Source organism: Durio zibethinus, chromosome 4 (assembly GCF_047325235.1).
Source record: "Durio zibethinus cultivar Kanyao isolate XHJ-2024 chromosome 4, ASM4732523v1, whole genome shotgun sequence".
Classification (NCBI taxonomy): domain Eukaryota; kingdom Viridiplantae; phylum Streptophyta; class Magnoliopsida; order Malvales; family Malvaceae; genus Durio; species Durio zibethinus.
Window position 1 is genome coordinate 1,303,319 of NC_143165.1, and position 21,635 is coordinate 1,324,953.

General features: G+C 33.2%; 1 protein-coding gene and 1 pseudogene across 9 annotated transcripts; both read left to right on the forward strand.

The window, feature by feature from the left end:
• The first annotated feature begins 367 nt into the window (after positions 1-367).
• On the forward strand, positions 368-8,727 carry LOC111287546 (3beta-hydroxysteroid-dehydrogenase/decarboxylase-like; annotated as a pseudogene). The gene is made up of 14 exons (XR_016341306.1): positions 368-863; positions 1,894-1,983; positions 2,104-2,237; positions 2,336-2,506; positions 2,915-3,031; positions 3,125-3,199; positions 3,514-3,585; positions 3,828-4,043; positions 5,023-5,140; positions 5,617-5,791; positions 6,217-6,232; positions 6,301-6,684; positions 8,108-8,171; positions 8,257-8,727. The product of XR_016341306.1 is annotated as a 3beta-hydroxysteroid-dehydrogenase/decarboxylase-like (transcript).
• Positions 8,728-9,208: 481 nt separating this feature from the next.
• On the forward strand, positions 9,209-20,364 carry LOC111288196 (flowering time control protein FPA-like). Of its 8 annotated transcripts, none has more exons than XM_089758974.1 (7): positions 9,209-9,601; positions 12,427-12,672; positions 12,858-12,947; positions 13,074-14,056; positions 14,740-15,979; positions 16,010-16,089; positions 20,148-20,364. In XM_089758974.1, the coding sequence occupies exons 1-6, from the start codon at positions 9,320-9,322 to the stop codon at positions 16,070-16,072; spliced, it is 2,904 nt and encodes a 967-aa protein (XP_089615100.1). In that variant the 5' UTR covers positions 9,209-9,319; the 3' UTR covers positions 16,073-16,089; positions 20,148-20,364. The 8 variants fall into 8 exon arrangements, with proteins under 8 accessions (XP_089615100.1, XP_089615101.1, XP_089615102.1 ...); XM_089758975.1 differs by lacking the exon at positions 20,148-20,364 and adding an exon at positions 18,971-20,130; XM_089758976.1 differs by lacking the exon at positions 20,148-20,364 and adding an exon at positions 17,535-17,834.
• The last annotated feature ends 1,271 nt before the right edge of the window (positions 20,365-21,635 follow it).

A 21,635-nucleotide genomic window follows, 5' to 3' on the forward strand; every position in this document is an offset into this window, starting at 1 on the left:
ATCCACATAAGTGTTCATATGATAAATTTATTTATATATGTTGTGATATAATATATATTAGATAAAATAATTTTAGATATGATACAAAAATAATATAAAAAATATATATAATTTAAAATTTTGATAAAAAATAATATATATTTTTAATAAAAATTAAAAAATATTTTTATATTTGATATATGAATATAAATTATAATATGATAATTTTTGTATTTTATGCATATATTATAATTTTTATGGAGTAATAATTTTAATCTGAAACAGCCCAAGTATTTGACACGCGTGAACCAGCTCACCGGATTCCGGGACCCACCCCCACGGTCCAATTTAATTTATCAACTTTTTTCTCCTAACCAAAAAAAAAAAAAGGTACTTTCTTATTTTTTTCTCCTAATCCTATAACAGAAAGGATAATATGTAAATGCAAGCTTTCCGCGCCAAACACCTTCTTATTTCACAACGCCCATGACAGTAATAATCCTCTGTCCGCACACTAATCGAAAACATTGACGGTCCTAATTCTCGCAGGAAAAAAGGAAAGGTAAAAAGGAAATAGAAAAAAGAGGCCAAAAGAAGGGAGGAACTGGTGGTGACGACGACGATGGCGAATGACGTGGGGTATGGGGATTGGAGCGAGACGAGGACGTGTGTGGTGCTCGGAGGCCGTGGATTCTTAGGGAGATCGCTCGTCACCAGGCTGCTGAGACTCGGAGGGTGGATCGTCCGAGTCGCCGATTCATCTTCTCACTCGTTGCAGCTCGATTCTTCCTCTGTTTCCGACTCTCTCCTCTCCGATGCTCTTTGCTCTGGTCAAGCCTCCTTTTGCCATGTCGACGTTCGCGATGCATCTCAAATCATCCAAGGTAAAAAGAAATTGTTCATCATATATTACTATAGATATAAATATAAATATACGATCCGTATACGTATCTGTTTATTTATATTTTCAAATTTAGGATGATTTTGAGTTTGTTTGGCTGAGGGTTGAGTTTGCGCAGAGCATTTTTGTTTGAATCTACTTGAATTTTGCAAGAATTTTTTTTATTGTTTCGTTGGTTGTTGCCTTTTGCTTTCAAAAGTAGTTGCAATTATAAAAAAGAAAAAGCAAATTCATAGTTGATTAAAAATGAATAAATGACTAAAAACTAATGCCAATTATATCATAATTAGTCTAAAAGTAAAATCATATATTTTGTTATCTAGAAGAGATATTTTTTAAAATTTTCAAAAATGTTGTTTGTTTTTTAATTCAAAAACCTTTTTTTTTTTTTTTGGAAATGAAAGCAAGTAGGAAAAGGTTCCCTATGGTGTTTTTACTTTTTGCTATTTTTTCCCTGTTTTCAGTTTATTTTTTATTTATGTTTTATTGAAAAAAACTAAAAGCAAATAGTTTCAAAATTTCATTTCTTAATTGAAATGGAGACCTTTTGTTTTTACTTTCTTTTTTTTTTTAAGCAATTAAAAAGATAGAAAATGTTAGAAATAGTTTTTTTCTCAGAGATTAATATTACTGGAAGGGTTTAGTTTTAGCTGGAAAGAAAGTAAAATTAAAGTCTATGATACCGATATTTGGTTCCTGAGAAACCATGACAAAATGTGAGAATTGAAAAAGTGAAAATGCTAGAGTTTAATAAATCTTTTTGTTTATTTTTTTTCCCTTCATAATGTAACCCAGCAACTGATGAATTACAAAATGTACTGGTTTCTGTCTGGTTGTGACAAAATTAGATAACAGAAAGTAGTATCTGAATTCTCTTTGTTACGAAACTGAACTGTATATGAGATGGAGAGGAAATAATTTGAATTCATATTTGTTACAATTTTAGTCTCATTCTCAACAACATTGAAAATGTTTTAGAAGTTGACTCTGCGTTGACAATTCACCTCTTGCAGTAACTAAAGGTGCAGATGTTGTATTTTGCATGGAACCTACTGATTTAGACACACAAGATTTCTGTTATTGCTACATGATCATAGTTCAAGGTAATGGGTCTTTTTTTTTCCCTCTTTTGATGGGTATTTTTCCCCCTCTTTTGATGTTGTAGATGTATAATTATATAATATATTTTTAAAATGATGCCCTTGGGTTGGTAATATGTTCAGGTGCAAAATATGTCATTAATGCATGCTGAGAATGTAAAGTTAGACGACTTGTATACAACAGTTCTGCAGATGTTGTTTTTGATGGTTCACAGGATATGCTTAATGGCGATGAATCCTTCACTTGCCCGGGGAAAGTATGTCTCTTATTGCTGCAATCTGATGAAACATTTTGGATTCTGAGTTAGCATTTTTTGTTTGCTAATTGTCCTTTCTTTTGTTGATGCACAATAAGTTTCAGGATATGCTGATTGACCTTAAGTTTCAAGCAGAAGGATTAATCAGGTTAGCTAACAATATTGATGGTCTTCTAACATGTGTACTTCGCCCTAGCAATGTCTTTGGACCTGGTGACACACGGTTCATGCCTTCGCTAGTGAATCTAGCGAAATCTGGTTTGGCAAAGGTTTGTGAACTGTCTAAACATCACTTTATTTGTGTAGAGTTGTGGTTTTACTAGTATCTTATTTCTTTGGAAACTTCCTGATGTTATCAATCATATCATATTGGATGGATATTTCTATATTGGTAATCACAAGTAATGCTGAAAGTGAAATACAGCAATTTAGTTTTAAGAATCTCTCCACTTTTAGCCCTAATTTCCCATGTTTGGATTTATCTCATGTAAGATCCTTCATTGTTATGCATCCTAGATTATTGATGCATTTTTTGGAAATGTGCAGTGGTTGTCTGTTTGTAAAATTCTATTGTTTGTCTTGTCATTTTGGAAAAATAATCGCTCATTTTATTTTACCATAGAAGATGGATTATTTCTATTTAATCCCTTTTATAGTAACAGGGTTTCTCATTTCAGTTTATTACAGGAAGTGGTGAAAATATGTCTGACTTTACCTATACAGAGAATGTTGCTCATGCTCATATCTGTGCAGCAGAAACTCTAGATTCTAGAATAGTCTCTGTGGCTGGAAAGGTACTACTTAAGAGTGTTGTTAGATATTTAAAGTTCTCTCATATTTCAATTTATATTGAATCTATGTATAAGGGAGATGTTTTCAATATGTAGGCCTTTTTCATCACAAATCTCGAGCCTGTAATGTTCTGGGAATTTGTATCTCTCATACTTGAAGGCTTAGGTTATCAAAGATAAAGTGTGCTGATTTTCATATGTGTAAGTCTATATCATACTGATTCACAGCAGGCTACTATACTGTAGATTTATCAAACTAACATGGTTGTGACATGAAATAAGATTTACTTGCGTTACTAAGACTGTTGCTCAGATAGTGTAAATTTCAAGCATTGCCACAGTATAGCCACCTAAATCCGCGGCACTTCCCAAAAACAAAAGAGGTAACAATGTGCCAGAGAAGGGAACAAAGAATCTGTTATTATTTTGTGAACCGTTATTCTTTATTTGGATGCTTTGTTTTGGTCTATGAAGTTTGAAATTAGGTGTTTATTGCTTATTCATCAGCACAAAATGCTGCTGGATTTTTCCATACCATTAACAACAAGGATCTTTACGTAGGAATGAATTTTCTTGCTTGTTTTGCAGTGGATTTCTACTGTTATGGTACATAAATCTGTTGTTATATGTTTTACCATCCTGTTTGACTTCCTTCTCTGAATTCTCATTTTTTGTAGTTGACAACTTATGTGATCTTGTTTTTCTGCTAGATTTGCTGCTGAACAATCACAAAAAATTCCTTTTTTTCCTTTATTTTTAAATTTTTGCCTGACTTTTAATATTTTTCTCCTAACTGTAGTTGTTAACGCGTTGCAGACCATTCATAAAGGTTCCTACTTGGATGGTTTCCTATATTCTCGCACTCCATCAATGTATGCATGACAAATTGTGCTCTGGAATGTATAAATATTCTGTGTTGCCTCACTACATTGTTCAATTAGCTTCATGTAGCAGAGCTTTTGACTGCTCTGCAGCTAAAAAACATCTTGGATACTCACCTGTTGTCTCCCTAGAAGTAAGTTTCCGCTGTCTTTCTTTGTATGTAAATGCATTCCTTTCTACCATATAATGTTCCCACTATCTGTTATTTCTTTTGGCACTCCTATATTAAATAGAATATTTTCTAGTTCTTCTGTTAGCCTATAGTTTTTCATGATTTGTATTCGGACTTTTTAGAAACTAGAATACTTCTTATCATTTGACTAGCCAAAGATTTTACTCATTGCATTCAATTTCTTTTTCTGCTTTTGAATTTTTTTTTCATCTCATGGTATTTTATTGCCATAATATTAATCTTTATAGAGTAGAAGCCCTACACCTTGTCTGCACTTCTAAAGCGTCAACTGGATTATAAGTTATCAGTTGATTTGAACAGTCAACTAAACATTCTTGATTTCAATTTATTTGTTTCCTGGAAAGCAGTAATGTAGATAGGTAACAATGCTAATGCTTTCTTGTTCAAATTCGTAAGTATATCCATTGTGAGGGACATATGGACAATCTTGATGGGAAGATAAATAGAGTGAGGTTAATTCTGCTTATATCCTTGAATGGAAATGATAGGATGACTGGGATTTGGTAGAATTAGGTATCCTCATTGCTTTACTAAATTTAAAAGCTGGAGGAAATTGAAGCAAAGAAAATGGCCGTTAGGCGTAGGATTTTCTTGTCTAATCCAATAACTGCCTTGTTCTTTATGTCCTTATTCTTTTCCTTCCCCTGAGTTGATAATCTGAAAGACAATTTTCATTCTCTGTTATGCTTTTTTCCATTCATGTTACATTCTATCCCAGCTCAAGAGATAATTAATGTTAGATTTAAGCACTAGCTGATTGAATTCAGCACATTGAAATGTTTGATTTGAATACTGTTTTTTCTCACTTCCCGATTACTTCAATCACTTGAAAATTGTTTTTCAAGATCCAGTGGGGAAACTGCAATATTTTTATCTGAAAGTTTGACATCTTTTTTGTTTCTTGTTGCTGATAATACAGGATGGTGTCAAGTCAACCATTGAATCATTCTCTCATTTAGCCAAAGACTCATCTTTTATGGGATACAGAGATTTTAATGAACAATCTAAAGCAGAGAAGCTGCTAGGCGGTGGTATAGGTATTCCATTATATGATTTTTTATGCAGAATTCCATAATGGCATTGCATAGGCATTTTTTCTGAAGATTATGTTTTGCCAAAGAATTCAAAGTAGTGTCCTTTCAATGATTGAGCACGTTATCAATTTGTTTTTAGATTAATCATGGAACTGTTTATTTCTTTTGCTTACCATTTTGACTACCACTCTTGTACCTGATTTTCAAAGTCCAGGTCTTTCTGATGCATGCTATGTCACAGGATTGTACTATGGTGAAGGTTTTTTGGTTTGTAATTTTTAACCGACAGACTATATAGGCCATGTTGACTTAAGATTGAAGCCTAAGCCAAACTTTTCATGGCAAACTGTACAATTAGATAGAGATTGCTCTACAGTCTGCATCTTTTCTTTGGATGCATCGAAATAGGCTCCTGTAAATAAATGAGGCATGATAGTGCAATTTTCGCTATATAATGACCTTGAATTACTTTGATTCAGTTGCAGACGTCTTGCTGTGGAGAGATGAAAAGAGAACATTTACATGCTTCCTTACTCTGGTTTTCGTATTTTACTGGTTCTTTCTCTGTCGAAGAGCTTTTACCTCATCTGCAGCCAAGCTTCTGCTGCTAGTTACAGTCGCTCTTTATGGATATGGCATTTTACCATCCAAGATGTGAGTGTTGTTAATTATGCCTATATTGTTTTATGGCATTTCATTGGGTCTTGCAACTGCTTCTTCAATTTGCTATAGTTTATTTGAGCTCTACTTCAACACATTGATTGATTCTATCTGGAATGTGAAGCAGTAGCTCAGTCCTCATTCCCCCTTTGGTTTTCCCTTTTCACCTTTTTTTTTTCCCTGTCCATGCTCAATGCCAAATTCGTTTGATTAATATCCTCTTACTCGTACCTGTTTTCCTGCCATTCCCTTAATTTTGCTTTTGCTCCTGTTTGGGTGAGTCATTGGCAACGGGGGATGTGGCTTGAGAAAGAGGGTTTGTTATTTTTCCACGAGGTTTTATAGTTAAAGAGATGCGCTGAAGTACTTATCATGTTTCCTTGGTTCACTTTAACGATTTGTCAACATGACTGAATCAGGCTTTCTCCCTGTACAGTAAAACTAGCTTATTAGATGTCACAACATTTTTTTTCCTCCTAAAACAATTAAAGAATGTGGTTTAGTTGTTTACAAGGTATAGAGCACCTGACATACCTACACTTCTTTTTTTTTTTTTTCTCTCTAAAGGATTTACATTTCCGTCATTAACTTATAAAGTCTGCAAGTTTTACTTTTCCTTCAATAGCCTATTGACTTTTGTAAAACTTTTTGAAATATCTTTTTCAAAAAGGATAGACACACATGCACATTTGCACATATCTTGTCTCAATTATGGTTGCCTTTGCAACAGATGTGGTTTTGCTGTTCAAAGGATATCTTCGTCTTGTTTTGAAACCCCAGAATCAGCTGTGAAAAATTCACTCAGATCCATATCATACATGTGGAATAGAGTAGTTCGTAATATCAGATTGTTGGCCAAGGGGGAGGATTGGAGCAAGTTTTTCAAGGTTTGTAATTTGATGGCATTTCTTTTACAATTTCAGGCATTTTTATAGTGTTTTTATTTATAAGTATCATGGTTTTATTCTAAAACATGTATAATAGCAAATCTCCAACCTAGAACTTTTCATTGTATGTGTTCCCTTGAAAGTTGAGACCCTCATTGTTTCAGTTGAGTTCATCCAGGTTCATTCTAGTAATCTTGTGTTTTCCAAAATGTGCCATTATGATGGTCCATTGCGTCTAAGGTTAATTCTAATAAAGTTATTGGCTTGTTTATATTGTCTAATGTTTTAGTTTGAATGCTATTTCCAAATCTTGTGGTTTGAGGAACTTCATTGTTAGGATTCAGGATTATGCCTATATGAACTTCCGTAGTACTTTGGACTTATTTGATGGATGACTTGTGACGGTTGAATGCTAATTCTTTCTTGTTCCCATCCATGTTCATGCTTCATAGATCAAAACTACTTCCAGAAAACCTGATGTTTTCTTCTCTATGGTATCCTACCTTAAAACTTGGTCATATCTCTCTATCAATTCATGCCAACTAACTGCACCAATTGATTATTAAACCCCTAAAATTTGTCAATTCCACAAAATTTCCGCTAGACTGGAGTATTTCTTTCTGTGCTACTTAACCTTTAGGCTCTAACCCTAAAATCCGAATTTTGTTGAACATAAACCGACTGCAAAGGTCTTGCTAATGAGTGCTTTAAGGAACCTGTTAAGGTTAGTAACAATCAAGGAAATAGGAGAATCTTTTACTCGCATGCATTGGAAATTACTACATTTAGATTCAACCATTAAATTTGAAAGTATTTTCAATAGCAGCACCTTAACTACTGTGCTTTAGGCACTCACTTGCATGTGCCTTAATGATCTCTGATGTGCATTATTAGTAGGTGCATCATACAGCTTGGCTGTTGGAGTATGAGTAGAATATGCAGTTTGGATGTATACATGCACATAAAAGATATGTAATAGATTCCCGGAGGAAATTAGAAGTGTCTCATTAGATCCGAGATTGATTTCCTCATCAAAACACATTGATAAGGAAATAATTCTACACATAACAAAGCCAACTGAAAGCCTGCTTGAGCAATACTTTTGCCTCTAGTTTGCTGTGAATAGTTTGGTTTTGGTTGGACCTTTTACTTAGGGGTTAGATTCTTTTATTAGCCTTGCATAGATAACCTTTGCCGATAACTCAATGTGGATTTTTTGTGAAACTGTGACTTGAATCCAACTTGCAACATACACACATCCAAAATTTTTTTGATTGATCATAACTGTACAAGCTATACATAAGTCTATATAATGCACAACTAAGAGCACACCATTAAGTTCTGTGCTGAATTTTGCTTTACCTATGCAACCTTTTTCTTCCATATTCATTGAACTTCTGACTTATGCATGTAACTTATTCAGGTTGCAGGTTTTCTTTATTTCACCAAGTTGATTCTGTCTTATTCCTTGGCTGTGCTTATTGGCATTGATAAGTAACAATTTACTTTTGCCAATAAATGAACCGTTCTTTCGGTTTATCCTGGTATTGACTTCGGAAACAATCCGAAATGCAGCTCTTGTTTTTGCCTTCACCGCATTTTTTGTCTATGAACAATATGAATCAGAGATTGATGGATTAGGGAAGGTTCTGTTCTATGGTATCATGGAGTCAAAAGAATTGCTATGGAGGAACCTAACAGCTTCCATCACATCATTTCTTCAAGAAAAAGCCCCTGCTCTGTTAAAGGAGTGGAAATAGCCGGATCAAGCTCTCGTGATCGGCTATCCTGGTTAGACTTGAAAGTTGAATAAGACACTAGAAATTGCTTTTCCTATCAAAATAGTTAAGTAGATGAGTTCGTTAGTTTTAATTGAACAGCATGAGTTTGTACATTTTAAAGCAAAGCAGGTTATAGGAACACATGCACATGCATAAAAGCGTCTGTAACACGTGTCTAGTCTACTAGAAAAAAAATAGTTGACGTTTGACAAGCATGTATATTTTAAATGGACTTATCAATTTTAAAATTCACATATTAATACGATTACGGAAATAATAAAAATAATATCAAAATAATATGATTTAAAATTTTAATAAAAAATATATATTAATTTAATAAAAATAATAAAAATATTTTATATTTAAGATGTCATACGAATATATTTTATATGACAGTTTTCGTATCTTAAAAGTTTCATTCTATCTGAATTATTTCGTCTGTTAAAATGTGGTTACTGGCGAATAATGGCTGTGTGATGCTTTGTTTCCTATCATAAAGTATTAAGGACGTGCAATTATAGCTGCAATCACAAATTCCATATGTTCATTGTTTTAGAATAATTACAATCCCAAACAAAACTCTGTTCACACCCTTAGTAAACAAAAAATCCACGCTGCACACACACCAATACGCCACGTTAGCCCAACCAAACTGCCCTCATCAGTTACGCATCTCATAATTTTACCGACGTGGTCAATCGACACCGTTTCAAAGCAGCCCTAACCTTCGTTTACATCGGTTCACTTTCAAATTCTTTCGTTGGATTCTCTAGGGTTTCAGATTTTCAACCAATCTCTCTCTCTCTATTCCATTTTAACAATTTCTTAAATCCCTCTTGTTAAAATCCCGAACAATGGCGCCGACGATGAAGCAACCGAAGCTAGGGAAAGAATCGGAAGAACCCGAAACGCCGTCGAACCATTTATGGGTGGGAAACCTGTCTGGAGAGACGGTGGATTCGGATCTGATAGAGTTGTTCAACAAGTATGGCGCCCTTGATAGCGTCACGACGTACTCATCGAGAAGCTTCGCTTTCGTCTACTTTAAACGCGTGGAGGATGCCAAGGCGGCAAAGGACGCTCTTCAAGGAGCCAGCTTGCACGGAAACCAGATCAAGATTGAGTTCGCTCGACCGGTTCGTTTCGTTGTTCTTCTCTTCTCCGTCTCGTTAGGTTTTTCAAATTATCCGCTCTTTCTTTGTAATTATTTGTGTTTATATTTTGAAGGAAACAGAAGACAAATAGCTGTTTTACGTCTTCCAAATTCGTATATATATATTTTCTGCAGATTTTTTCATATATTAGTTGTATGAACGCTCGCAATGAATCTTAAATTTAAGTAATGCAGCTGAAATATGAAACTGGAGGAATTTATAGTTTAATAATTTAATATAAAAATGTAAGGAATAAGCGCAATCTGATATAATTCTTTTTCATAATTATTAAGCCTAAAAGTTTCATAATTTTTTGCTTAATGGAACCCACAAATCTTTGCAACCAACAAAGAAAATCGTTCAAATTTTATAATGAGAAAATCGTTCAAATTTTACGGATTTATGGGTTAAGGAGGGTAATGGTGAAGATCTTTAAGACAATGTGCAGGTGTTCTACTCTATGTTACTATGTGTCAAAAGAAAAATGAGTAATTAGAAGACTAAAACATATGTACAAATATTTCTATGCTACTTTTATTTGTTCCTTATTTTATTCCAATTTCTACTTTACAATTTTCCCCTGAAACTATAATCTTACATGGTTTAAAGCTAGCAACTGGTTAACTATTTCCAATTTTAATATGTTCTATACTTCTTTTACCTATATCTGAATAGAAAAATGGATGCTCAATGGGTTGATCAAGAGATCTTAATATACATTCTCTTCTTATTAGTAAAGCTCTAGATTTTTTAATTTTATCTTTTTGTTTTTTGTACAAAGGAGGCTGTAGTCTGGGGATATGGGAAGGGGTTGTATGTGCTGGGATTTGAACCCAAGTCCTGCTAGATGCCAGCTCTTAAGAGTGGCTTCATAAACCAATTGAGTTAAGCTTTGGGTTCTTTTAATTTCATGTTTGTGTCTATCACATCTTCCCCTTAATGTGGGTTGATGGAAGGATATAATATTGAGTTGATGGAAATTATCAGGGTTGATTTACCTTCATTTGGCAGTTACTATTGATCTCATGTTTCCATTCCCCCATTCCCTGGTCCATACTTGGAGGCAACTGCCAATTGATGTGTTATCACTACCAAAAATTACAAGATACAGCGTATTTTGCCAAAAAAGATAAGGCAGACTCTAAGAACTTATATCAATAACAGGAAAACGTCCCAGAAAGAAAATTATAAACTAGTATTACTAGAGAGAAACCTCTCAAAACCTATCAAAGTGTTCAATCAATTGACTAACCTGCATCTCTAAATGCCTTTCCAAATGAATAAAAAAGATACATACATATATATATATATATATATATATTTTGTTGAATTGTTGAATAACAAAAAAAAAAAAAAATGGACATCATTCCCTTACACACAAGATTGAGGTATTTAACAATTTATGATTTCCTTTAAAACTGGTTTGATTTTCACTAGTGTTCCATCTGAAAAATTTTGATCAAAGAATGAAACTTTAAGGTTGATAGCCATATTTTTACAAAAGGAGTTTGATCAAATTGGTTCTTGAGCTCTTGTGCTTCAACCAAAGCTTTTGTATTTTTCTTCTTGTATGATGAATGATAAGTTATCTTTTGCAACTTATACTTTTAATTTATATATTAAAACAAATTTATGTATGTTTGGTTTAAATTTTGATAAACTTGGGTGGAAATTAAACAAGCTTTGTGACTCAATGGAATATAATAAAATTATTATCTAGGTTATCTAGTTAATCATGATGTGATCTTTACAAATATATCCATTTTATTTCTAGAAGTTGGAAAAAACATATATTGATATATTTTGATCAAAATAACATTTTTAGGCTTGAAGAAGAAAGTATGAACTCACCTCAACTAACCTTTGGGCCCAAACTAGTTTGGGGTTATTTTGAGCTATAGCCTTTAAAAGATCTCAAGAAACAAATTCGTTTCTTATTATTAGAATCCATCTTTATCTCCCCTCATTCTTTCTACTAAATTTAATAAATCCTATGTACATTAGGTCTTTGTAACCATGATAAAAAAGAACAAAAAAAAAAAAAAGTGAGAATCTTGTAGTCCTCAATCTTAATTAGCAAGGAAAGCTACAGAAAGCTCTAAAAGATTGGAGCTCCTTTAAATTGGGATGTTCTTTTCTTTGAGTATTACATTTTCTTTGCTAACTTCATATATCACAAAAGGTACTCAAGTCTTCTTGAATGTGTCATTAGATAGTGAATTGATGATTAGAATCTCATAAATCCATTTGTGTGCATTTTTAATTAGAGGGAGCAGTAGTAAGATAATTTTGAGTTTCATAATCTCATATTTCTAATATGCTTGATTAAACTGTTTTCACTCTGACATTTAGAGTCAAGGAGTAATCGCCTTAGGGAGAAATTGGTCTTGTAGGAATATCTACAGACTTACCTCTTTCTTTCTTCTTTTGTTTTTTAAATATGCCTGAATTTTAATTCCCTTCAAAAGGAAGTGAATTTCTGTTTTCTTTTCTTGATTTTGCTTTTGTCTTGAAAGCATGTAGAAATTGGTCATGTAGAAGGAGGGTAGAATGCCAGATCTAAACATTTGCTTGCTATAGAACTAATATTGGAGCATTTTGCAATTATATGAATTCAGAGCAATTGGAAGTTAGCATTATAGGTGAATAGGTTATGATTTAAATTTGAAATTATATGATTTATATTTCTCCAAGAATTGATGTGCTTTAACTTTATCATCTAACTTTTTCCTTTTAAGTGTCCTGCTTTTGGTGAGAAACCATATCTAACTTTTGAAATTTTTTGGGTTTTTTGTGAAATTCCTCAGGCAAAGCCTTGTAAGAGTCTATGGGTTGGTGGTATTAGCCAAACTATTTCAAAGGAAGAATTGGAAGAAGAATTTCGCAAGTTTGGTAAAATTGAAGATTTCAAGTTCCTTAGAGATCGTAATACTGCATTTGTTGAGTATTTTAGAATGGAAGATGCTTCCCAGGCCATGAAAAGCATGAATGGAAAGCGAATAGGTAGTGAACAGATACGTGTTGATTTTTTAAGATCCCACCCTTTAAGACGAGTAAGTAAACGCGTTTAGAATTTGAAGTCTGCTTTTAATAGTTAGAATTACTCATTTTCCTGTGCTTAACTCATCTCAAACCGTTTGTCCATTTCTTCCATGTATCTTGAAACACTCATTTTAAATGCTCTAATGTGCTGATAGTTGTGATACTGAATGAATTTTCTTCTCGATCCTGTTGACAGGAACAATGGCCTAATTCTCATGACCTCAGAGATGGACCTTTTTCTGGTAGGATGGGGCCTTCTGACAGCCATTCGATGGCAAAAAGACCTGTGAGTTTTAAACCTTAAGCCTCTGTTGAACTATATTTTTCATAATTATTCTTCATTGTTCCTGCACATACATTTATGGCCTGACTTGAATTTTTTGCATTCTGATTTCTTGAATCACCTTTGCAGCATTCTCAATTAGGTGGCCGAAAAGGAGATGGTCAGCCTAGCAAAGTTTTATGGGTAGGCTATCCTCCCTCTGTGCAGATCGATGAACAAATGCTTCATAATGCCATGATACTGTTTGGTGAGATTGAGAAAATTAAGAGCTTTCCTTCAAGAAACTATGCCTTTGTGGAGTTCAGGAGTGTGGAGGAAGCTCGGCGTGCAAAGGAGGGCTTACAGGGTCGTTTATTTAGTGATCCAAGGATCACTATTATGTTCTCAAGTAGTGAACTTGCACCTGGCCTTTATTCAGGTCTAAAGGGGCCAAGGTCAGACATGCTCTTTAGTGATCAGCCATTTAGACCTACACAAATGGACATGTTTGGTCAAAATCATGCAGTGCTACCTAATACAGTATCTGGACAATTACCTCCTAGTGGCATTCTTGGATCAAATGTGGCAATCAGGCCTTTTAGTCATCAAAGTAGCTATGATCCTCTGCATTCAGGTCCAGAATACAATGATTTGTCTGCACATCATAATATGCAGGATGTTGATCCTAAAAATCACATGGGTCCAAATTGGAGAAGGCCTTCTCCTCCTCTCCCTTCTGCTCAAGGTTTTAGGCATCCAATGAGACAGGCATCTGGTTCATGGGATGTTTATGATGTGAACCAACTTCAGAGAGATGCAAAGCGTTCAAGGATAGAGGCTTCATTGCCTATTGATGATGTTTCTTTTCCTTTAAGAAAGATCGATGATCTTGGGCCTGGCTTGGACCACTCATATGGGCTTGGGCCAGTAATTGTTGGGGGTGCTTCAGGTCCATTTGTTAATGTTCAAGGGAATGGTCGTCTAAGTCCAGTGCCTGGAAAGGTCACTGCTGGTGGACCTGGACTAGCCTGTCCTGATAATGATTACATATGGCGTGGCATTATTGCTAAGGGTGGAACGCCTGTTTGTCAGGCTCGATGTGTTCCCATCGGAAAGGGGCTAGAGACAGAACTGTAAGTGTTTTTTACTTGTACATGACTTCTTTCCATGCAGATTTTGCATTTTGTAAAGGAAGTGCTCCATTCCTTGTTTGGTCTGTGTAGATTTCCTATATCGTTTCCTTTCAGTTTTGAATCTGTGGACATAGCATAGCAGATTGTGGTTTTACTTGATGTATCTTTTATAAAATGCATGTTGGACACATTCTTTTGTTTCATCCTGTATACTCTATTGTGAATATTCTATTGACATTGAAGAAGGGAGAATTTGAAGAAGGGAGAATTTGAAGACATTCAGACACATGAGACACACCCAATGAAAAAGGGAGATAAAGTAGCTTAAAATTGGAGTGCCCTTTTGGAATCATTTTATGACACTCTTGTAGTTTGTTGAATAACTAAATTCCTCTCAGATTTCTTTATGGCCAATTTACATCTAACCTGCTAATTTGACATTTATTGGTACTCCGCCTCTTTAGGTATCTCAGGGATCTGAGTGAAGTTTCTTATTTACTAAAGATTTTTCTTTGTTTTTCTCATTGAGGCATTGCCTAATAAGGTCCTTTTTTTGAAGGCTCACTTCCTCAAACTATGTTAAATTTGAGTTTGCTTTGTTGCAACTTCTGTGTTTGTTTTTGAATTCCTTCCAGTCAATCAATTATAAGTTATGCTACTCACCGAATGTCCTGTTTCTTCAGTCCCGAAGTTGTCAACTGTTCAGCCAGAACAGGACTGGATATGCTAGCAAAACACTATGGTGAGGCCGTTGGATTTGATATTGTTTTCTTCTTACCGGACAGTGAAGATGATTTTGCCTCATACACTGAATTCCTACGCTACCTTGGTTCAAAAAACAGAGCCGGTGTTGCTAAATTCGATGATGGAACGACATTATTTTTGGTGCCTCCGTCAGAATTCTTAACAAAGGTTCTAAAAGTTGTAGGACCTGAACGGCTCTATGGTGTTGTTTTAAAGTTGCCTCCTCCACAGGTGCCAAGCACTACACCACTGCAACCGCGTCCACCTCTATTTTCTGATCCTGATTATAGTCTTTCACACTTGAAGGAAGAACAGGCTCTGCAGATGGAGTATGGAAGGGTTTTGCATGAGGACTCCAAACCTCCTGCAAGTCCACTTGGGCAATCTAACGTGCAAGGTCAACTACCCAGTAATGGGGCAGCACTGTCCCAAACTGGTGTTGCTTTAACACCAGATCTCATTGCTACTCTAGCCTCTTTTCTTCCAACAACCTCACATACTGCTATTGTAAGTGTTCAGCCTCCATTAGTGACATCAACTGCACAGTCATTTGCTCAAACCACTGCACCTAAAGGAGGTGCTGGACAGATTTGGAATCAGGATCAGCAATCTTCTGAGTCTGCAGCCCCATCTTTCCAACAGTTTAATCCTCTGGCACAATTACCAACAGTTCAGCATTACTCATCTATATCAAGTACACCCATCCAATCTGCCCAAATGGTCCTTGGCAGCACTCAGTTTCAGGAGTCTGCTGTCAGCTTGCCACAACAAGGTGTTGCAGCTTCAAGGTCATTGACTAATTTCAATATTCCCTCTCAAAGTGAACATGGTGCAGTTTCTGCCCCTATCAGCCAGCAGTTTCAGTCTGAAGTACCTTCCAATACACAGAAGGGCTATGGAATGATGCATGGAGCAGATGCTTCTGGGTTGTATGGTGCAGCAGCTTTTCGGCAGCCAAGCAATCCTCTTCTTTTGTCTAATCAGGTTCATGGTGCTAATGTTTCCCAGCCACAAAATGCGATGCAAGCTGACAGAAAAAATTTAGAGCCTCCTAGTCAAGTACATCAGCTGCAATCTGTGCTTTCTGGAGCTGGTCAGGGAACATCAGATGTGGAGGTTGATAAGAATCAGCGATACCAGTCAACGCTGCAATTTGCAGCTAGCCTTCTCCTCCAGATTCAGCAGCAGCAGCAGCAGCAGCAGCAGCAGCAGCAGCAGCAGCAACAGCAGACAAATACTCCTGGTGGACAAGGAGCGGGGAGTCAGCTATGAAATCTTCTTCAATCTAGGTAATTATTCCTGTCATAACTTATTTTCTTGAATGGATACATGCTTAACTGGTTCATTTAGGGAATGGTCTTGATTTTTGTTTATTATGTGATAATATTGACCATTATTGTCCTTCCTTTAGATGGCTACATATGCATTCTGAAAATTACGTATAGGAAGTCAAACCATTTGCATTTAGAACTTAGAAAATTTATGGGTAGTGTTTGGGGCAACTATTCATGGGGTTAGCCAGACCTTTTGCTATTTTGAGAGTAGGAAATGGGGCATCAATATCAGAGTGTTTGGATGTTATGTGATGTAATGAGGTGCTTGGGATCTTTTTTATTGGTAAAAGTGTTTCAAGGTATCATGGCATTTTGAGAATGTTATGGGATTGATTGTGACAATAAGGATATGGGAGTCGATTTAAATCTGATTTGTGCATTTGGAGAGTTTATTTCTAGGGTGACTTATTTACATCAGCCATCATGTCCTATATGTCATCGTATGGTGTTTGAAGCCGATTCCCTTTTCAGTTGGTGCTAAGGGACCGTGGAATCTCTAAAGTTGAAACTTTCTATTCTAGCATTTAGGGCTTTTTTGCTTGGATTGAGGATTCTTTTACTCTAATGCTTTTGTAGTATGTTAATTTGATTCTTTGCTTGTTTGAACTAGATTTGGGGCCTTAGTACAGGGTCAATATCATACCTTTTTATGCACTATTATTCTCAGCCTTTCCCTTGTGAGCCATGTGCAGATGGTTTTCTATTGGTTTTAGTACTTCTTAGATTAGGTAGGATGGTGATTATTTAATAGTTCAAGCTAGGATGAAGTGGTCTGATACGAGGCAGGAAAGCACTTTTGGTCTTTTCTTATGTTGGTTAAATACTAATGAATTGAGAACAGGGATGAGTGGAGTATTGGTGTCTCTTTCAGAAGTGTTGCCTTGTAAAATGTTTGGATACTTATTCCCATGGTAAAGTACTAAGTTGCAAGCTTTGTGGTTCTATCAAGAGGGTCCAGATTGATATAGTCTATAAAGTTGTTGGAGAGTTAAGCAAATAATTGGTGCTTTGCTGGAGTGGCTTTTTAGTTGGGCTTGATCCTGAATTATCATATATTTTGAGTTTTCTTCACTGAGATTATGAGCGATTAACCAGCTTTAGCAAAGTATGAAGCTTTACTAAGTGCTTATTTCACATTTCTTTCCAGTGCTTATAGATAGGCTTTTTTTTTTGGGGGGGGGGGGGGGGGGGGGGATAAATTATAGTATATAGATAGTTGGTTCGATAATTAATTATATTCCTTATTGAAGCTGAGTACATTTTGTATAGACATGTCTTCTGCATGTGTTTGATGTTTAATATTTTTTTCCTATCTGTTATGTCTGACGCATTAACTGGTTGTTTTAAGCATTAACAAGTTCTGATTTTGCTGATTCTTCACTATTTTATTTTCTTTGTAGATGTTATTACTGTATGTTTTTCTCTGCAAGTAGTATATGTTAGTTGTTTTATTCTTTTGTTTGCAAGCATTATTACTATTATTTATTATTTCATCTACACTAGTATCATCTTATTGTTGCAATGAATTTGAAGCTTTTTGTTGCCTTGTTTGCACTTCTAACTAGACAATAGGATAAACCTTTCTCAGAATTCTTAAAATGTAAATATTATGGGATTCGAATTTGTAATTTTAATTTGTAAAATGGAGTTTTATTAAATTTGAAACACTTAATGTCGAAATGTTAAAAATGTTTCTTTCACTCTCAAGTATTTACGGTTAACTCTAGGTGCAAGCAAGTCTTTAACTGTGTCGAGTGCGCTCTTAAAAAAAAATCCAACTTGTACTAAATTCAGTACCCTCAATAAGTCAAAATTAAAGAGCTAGAAGCTTTGTTGAATATATAAGTTTATGAAGGTTAAATATGTTAAATTAAAGATGTTTCTTTATCATCATCATCATCTTTATCTCAAAATTTCTGAAAGCCACAAATTTCAAATTGTAAAAAATTCGTAAAAACAAACTACTGCCATCCAAATTGACATGCCTAACAATGTTTTCAGGGGACTAGAATTCTTTGCTGATGATGTGACAAGAGTTTGGATACTGATTTAATTTTTATAGCATGGAGTGTCAGCGAACTAACAGAAAATTAGTCGGATAACTAGAAACATAATATGTCAACACACTATGAGTCAAAACATTTTAATCTCACTTAATACAGTTGCAATTAGTTTAGAATAGCAGCTTCTAATCTGCACTTAAATTGATTAGGAATGGTTGGTTTAACGAATCAAAATGATGAGTAATTCATGTTGTCTTCTAGTATTATTCCAAAAGTTGGTGACTCTTTTGTTTTTGTTGTTGTCCAGTCAAATGCTCCATCCTGTCTTTAATTTAATCTATTTGCATTAAAGAAATAGAAAGAATTTCCGTTCGTTCACATTTGTCCAACATTTTGATCTATCATGACCTTTGGATAATTTAGATCGTTTATATCAGCCTCGATTGAGTTTCTAGTTCATAGAGAAAGGAACAATGTTGTGAATCATTCAGAGAATTTTCATTTCCTATAATCCTATTGCTTAGGTCTTAATCCCATGGTATATTATGTGGCTTGTGGTGGAATTATTATACTTTAAAACCTACAAAATCAATTGTAGTTTTTATTTATAGTTAGAAATGAAAATCTTTTCAAACTGATACATGTTTGGCGCGATTATATTTGATTATATTTGTTAGCCTTGCTTTAAAAAAAAAGGAAAAATAATTTCATGGTAAAGAAAGATATCGTTAGTGTATGTAATCGAAAATCTGGATTAAGGTTCTGTATGTAGCTTCTCCAAGATGTTAAAGTTATCCGTTGGACATGACTGAGTTTTCTGGGCATTTGATTAGGATTGCGCATTTCATGCCAAGAATGTTAAATTTTGATGGTATAATTGGAAGACCTTGTCAAGAAAAGAGATTGAACAATCTTTCTTGGATATCTAAAGCAATTCATTTCGAGTTATGGTCCGATGAGTTTAGCTAGTTTGCATAAAAAATTAAAACTTTATTAAATGGACAAATCTCTAATGTTCTGTAACTTCTGTCATCTATCTGTGAGTTGCATTAATCTTAATTAAGTACACTTGTACATACATATATTAATACATACATTTAAATCGTTCATGTTTTGTTTCATTCTTTCTTGTCATCGTTTAAATGGCTTAAAGTGTTAATCATTTGAACCAAAATTTCACAGTTTTGTTGGCCAAACTTAGAGATTTTTACTTACTTCAAAGTTTAATCACCCACCGAGCCGAGCTCAGGTATTCTTGATAGTAAAATGTTAACAGATACAAGAAATTTATAACTATAGCAGGGTTCATGACTTACTAACAACCAAAACTTGAGTGGGTGGAAAACTTGGCGGATATTGTTTAAACAATTATATATATATATATATATATATATTTTTCTTTAGGTAATACCATTAGATTCGAGTGTAAATAAGCAGCGTTTTATGAGTTTATCAGACAATCAAAATTCGTTAAGTAAATAAATAAATCAAGAATATAACAAAATTTGTTTATATTTGGTTTGTAGAAATAAAGTGTAAAGCGATAGATGACTAATTTAATAATATATTAATATATTTTATTTTTGTTTATTTATGTTTATTTATTAAATTTAATAAATGATGTAAATAATTTTTTAAAATTTATTAATTAAAAAAAAATCACGAACGTATCAAACTTTATTTATGTTGGATTTATTTAAGAATATAACTCATCAATAAAAATATGAACTAAGTTTTAAGTCAAACATTTTTTAATGTTATTTTGTTAATTTTTCTACAGTCTGGTAATTCAAAAACTCGAAATCGTATAACTTACTTAAATCATATATATTAGCTGACGAGTAAGTTGAAAAGTGCTTGTATATTTTATTGGGAGGTCAGATGTTGTCATATTTTATTTGTATTTTCTTGCTACTTCTTATTCTGTCAAATAAAATCGAAATTAATTTTTTTTTTCTCAATTCTCAACATTACAAGGTATGTGACCTTTTTTATTTTTGCATTGTGTAGGTAAATTCGAGCTGTTTTCATTGAAAACAACGCCTGCTTATCAAAAATCATTTACGTGAATTTTTTATTATTAACTTTTTTGTTTTTGGGAAGAAAAGTTAACGAATTGCAATTTGCATGAGAATGGATGTAGTTTCTTTAACGTCTATTAACTCCAAGTAATCGGTTATTTGATTAGTTGTTTCATAATGAGGATGTACAAATTGGTTTTTTTTTTTTTTTTTCTTTTTTTTATAATTTTCTTTCAGATCACTTTTGTCAACAAATATTGTTCTTAATTTATTCATGTCAAATATTTTAACTCATAATTTCTGTTTAATTATCTTTTTTTTTTTTTTTAAATAAGATTTTTTTTAAAAAAATTGATAATTTAAAATACAAAATAATAATATGATATGAATAAAATATAAAAAATAAATATAATATAATTTAAAATTTTAATAATAATTTAATAAATTTTATATTTTAATGATGATATAAATTATAATATATAATTTTTATATAAAATATAATATAAATTTATGAATTTTAATATTTTATATGACATGAATTAATGAATTATCAAGTTTATTTCTCTCAATGAAGAAGAAAGTTAAAATCGTTTACTATATTAAAAATAGAAAATGTATGCCTATTCTTTATATAAAACCAAATTCTTTCTTTAAAATGAAAATAGGTATGGCTATCCTTTGTATAAATGCTGCCTAACCTTTATATAAAGGTTGCAATTGTATAGATCAACAGGATGTTGCTCAGTATGTCACATGTCGCAATCCTATTGGTTTTTTTATTATTTTTTTTTACATTTTTAACTTTTTGTTAAAATTTTTTCTTTGAAAAGCAAATGTACGGATTGCATTGGCTTTTCCACATGTCACTGTCGTTATAATATTAGTTTTTTTTTTTTTTTTTTCGTTTTGTTTTCCTTCTTTTCATTTTTTCTTTAAAAAAATTAAGAAATTTTTAAAAAATTATAAAAAATATATTTATAAAATTATATTTTTGTGAGTGAGACCTATTATTACTATTTTTTTTCTACCCTTTTCGATTTTCATTTTAAAAAAAGTAATTAAGGTTTTTTTTTAGTACACTTAAATTGTATACGATTTACAAATTTTTTTTTTACTATTGCATGTCATTTTTTTTTTTAGGTTTCGTTTTTGTTCCTTTATTTTTTTAAAAAATTATTTAATAAATACATTTAAAAATTATAAAATTATATATATTTTTAAGAATTTTTTTTTTGTTTAAGACCTACATATATCAAATTTGATCAATAAATGAGTTTCATCAATATATACATACATATATATATGTATGTACACATTTTGTAAGCTTTGATTCTATAAGAAAATGGGTTTGAATTTGATAATTAATCAATGTGGTAATATGTAAATAGTATATTAATAGATTAGATTGTTATATATATATTATTAAATTTTGATTTAATTTATATATATTTTAAAGTAATTTATTTTATTTAAAATA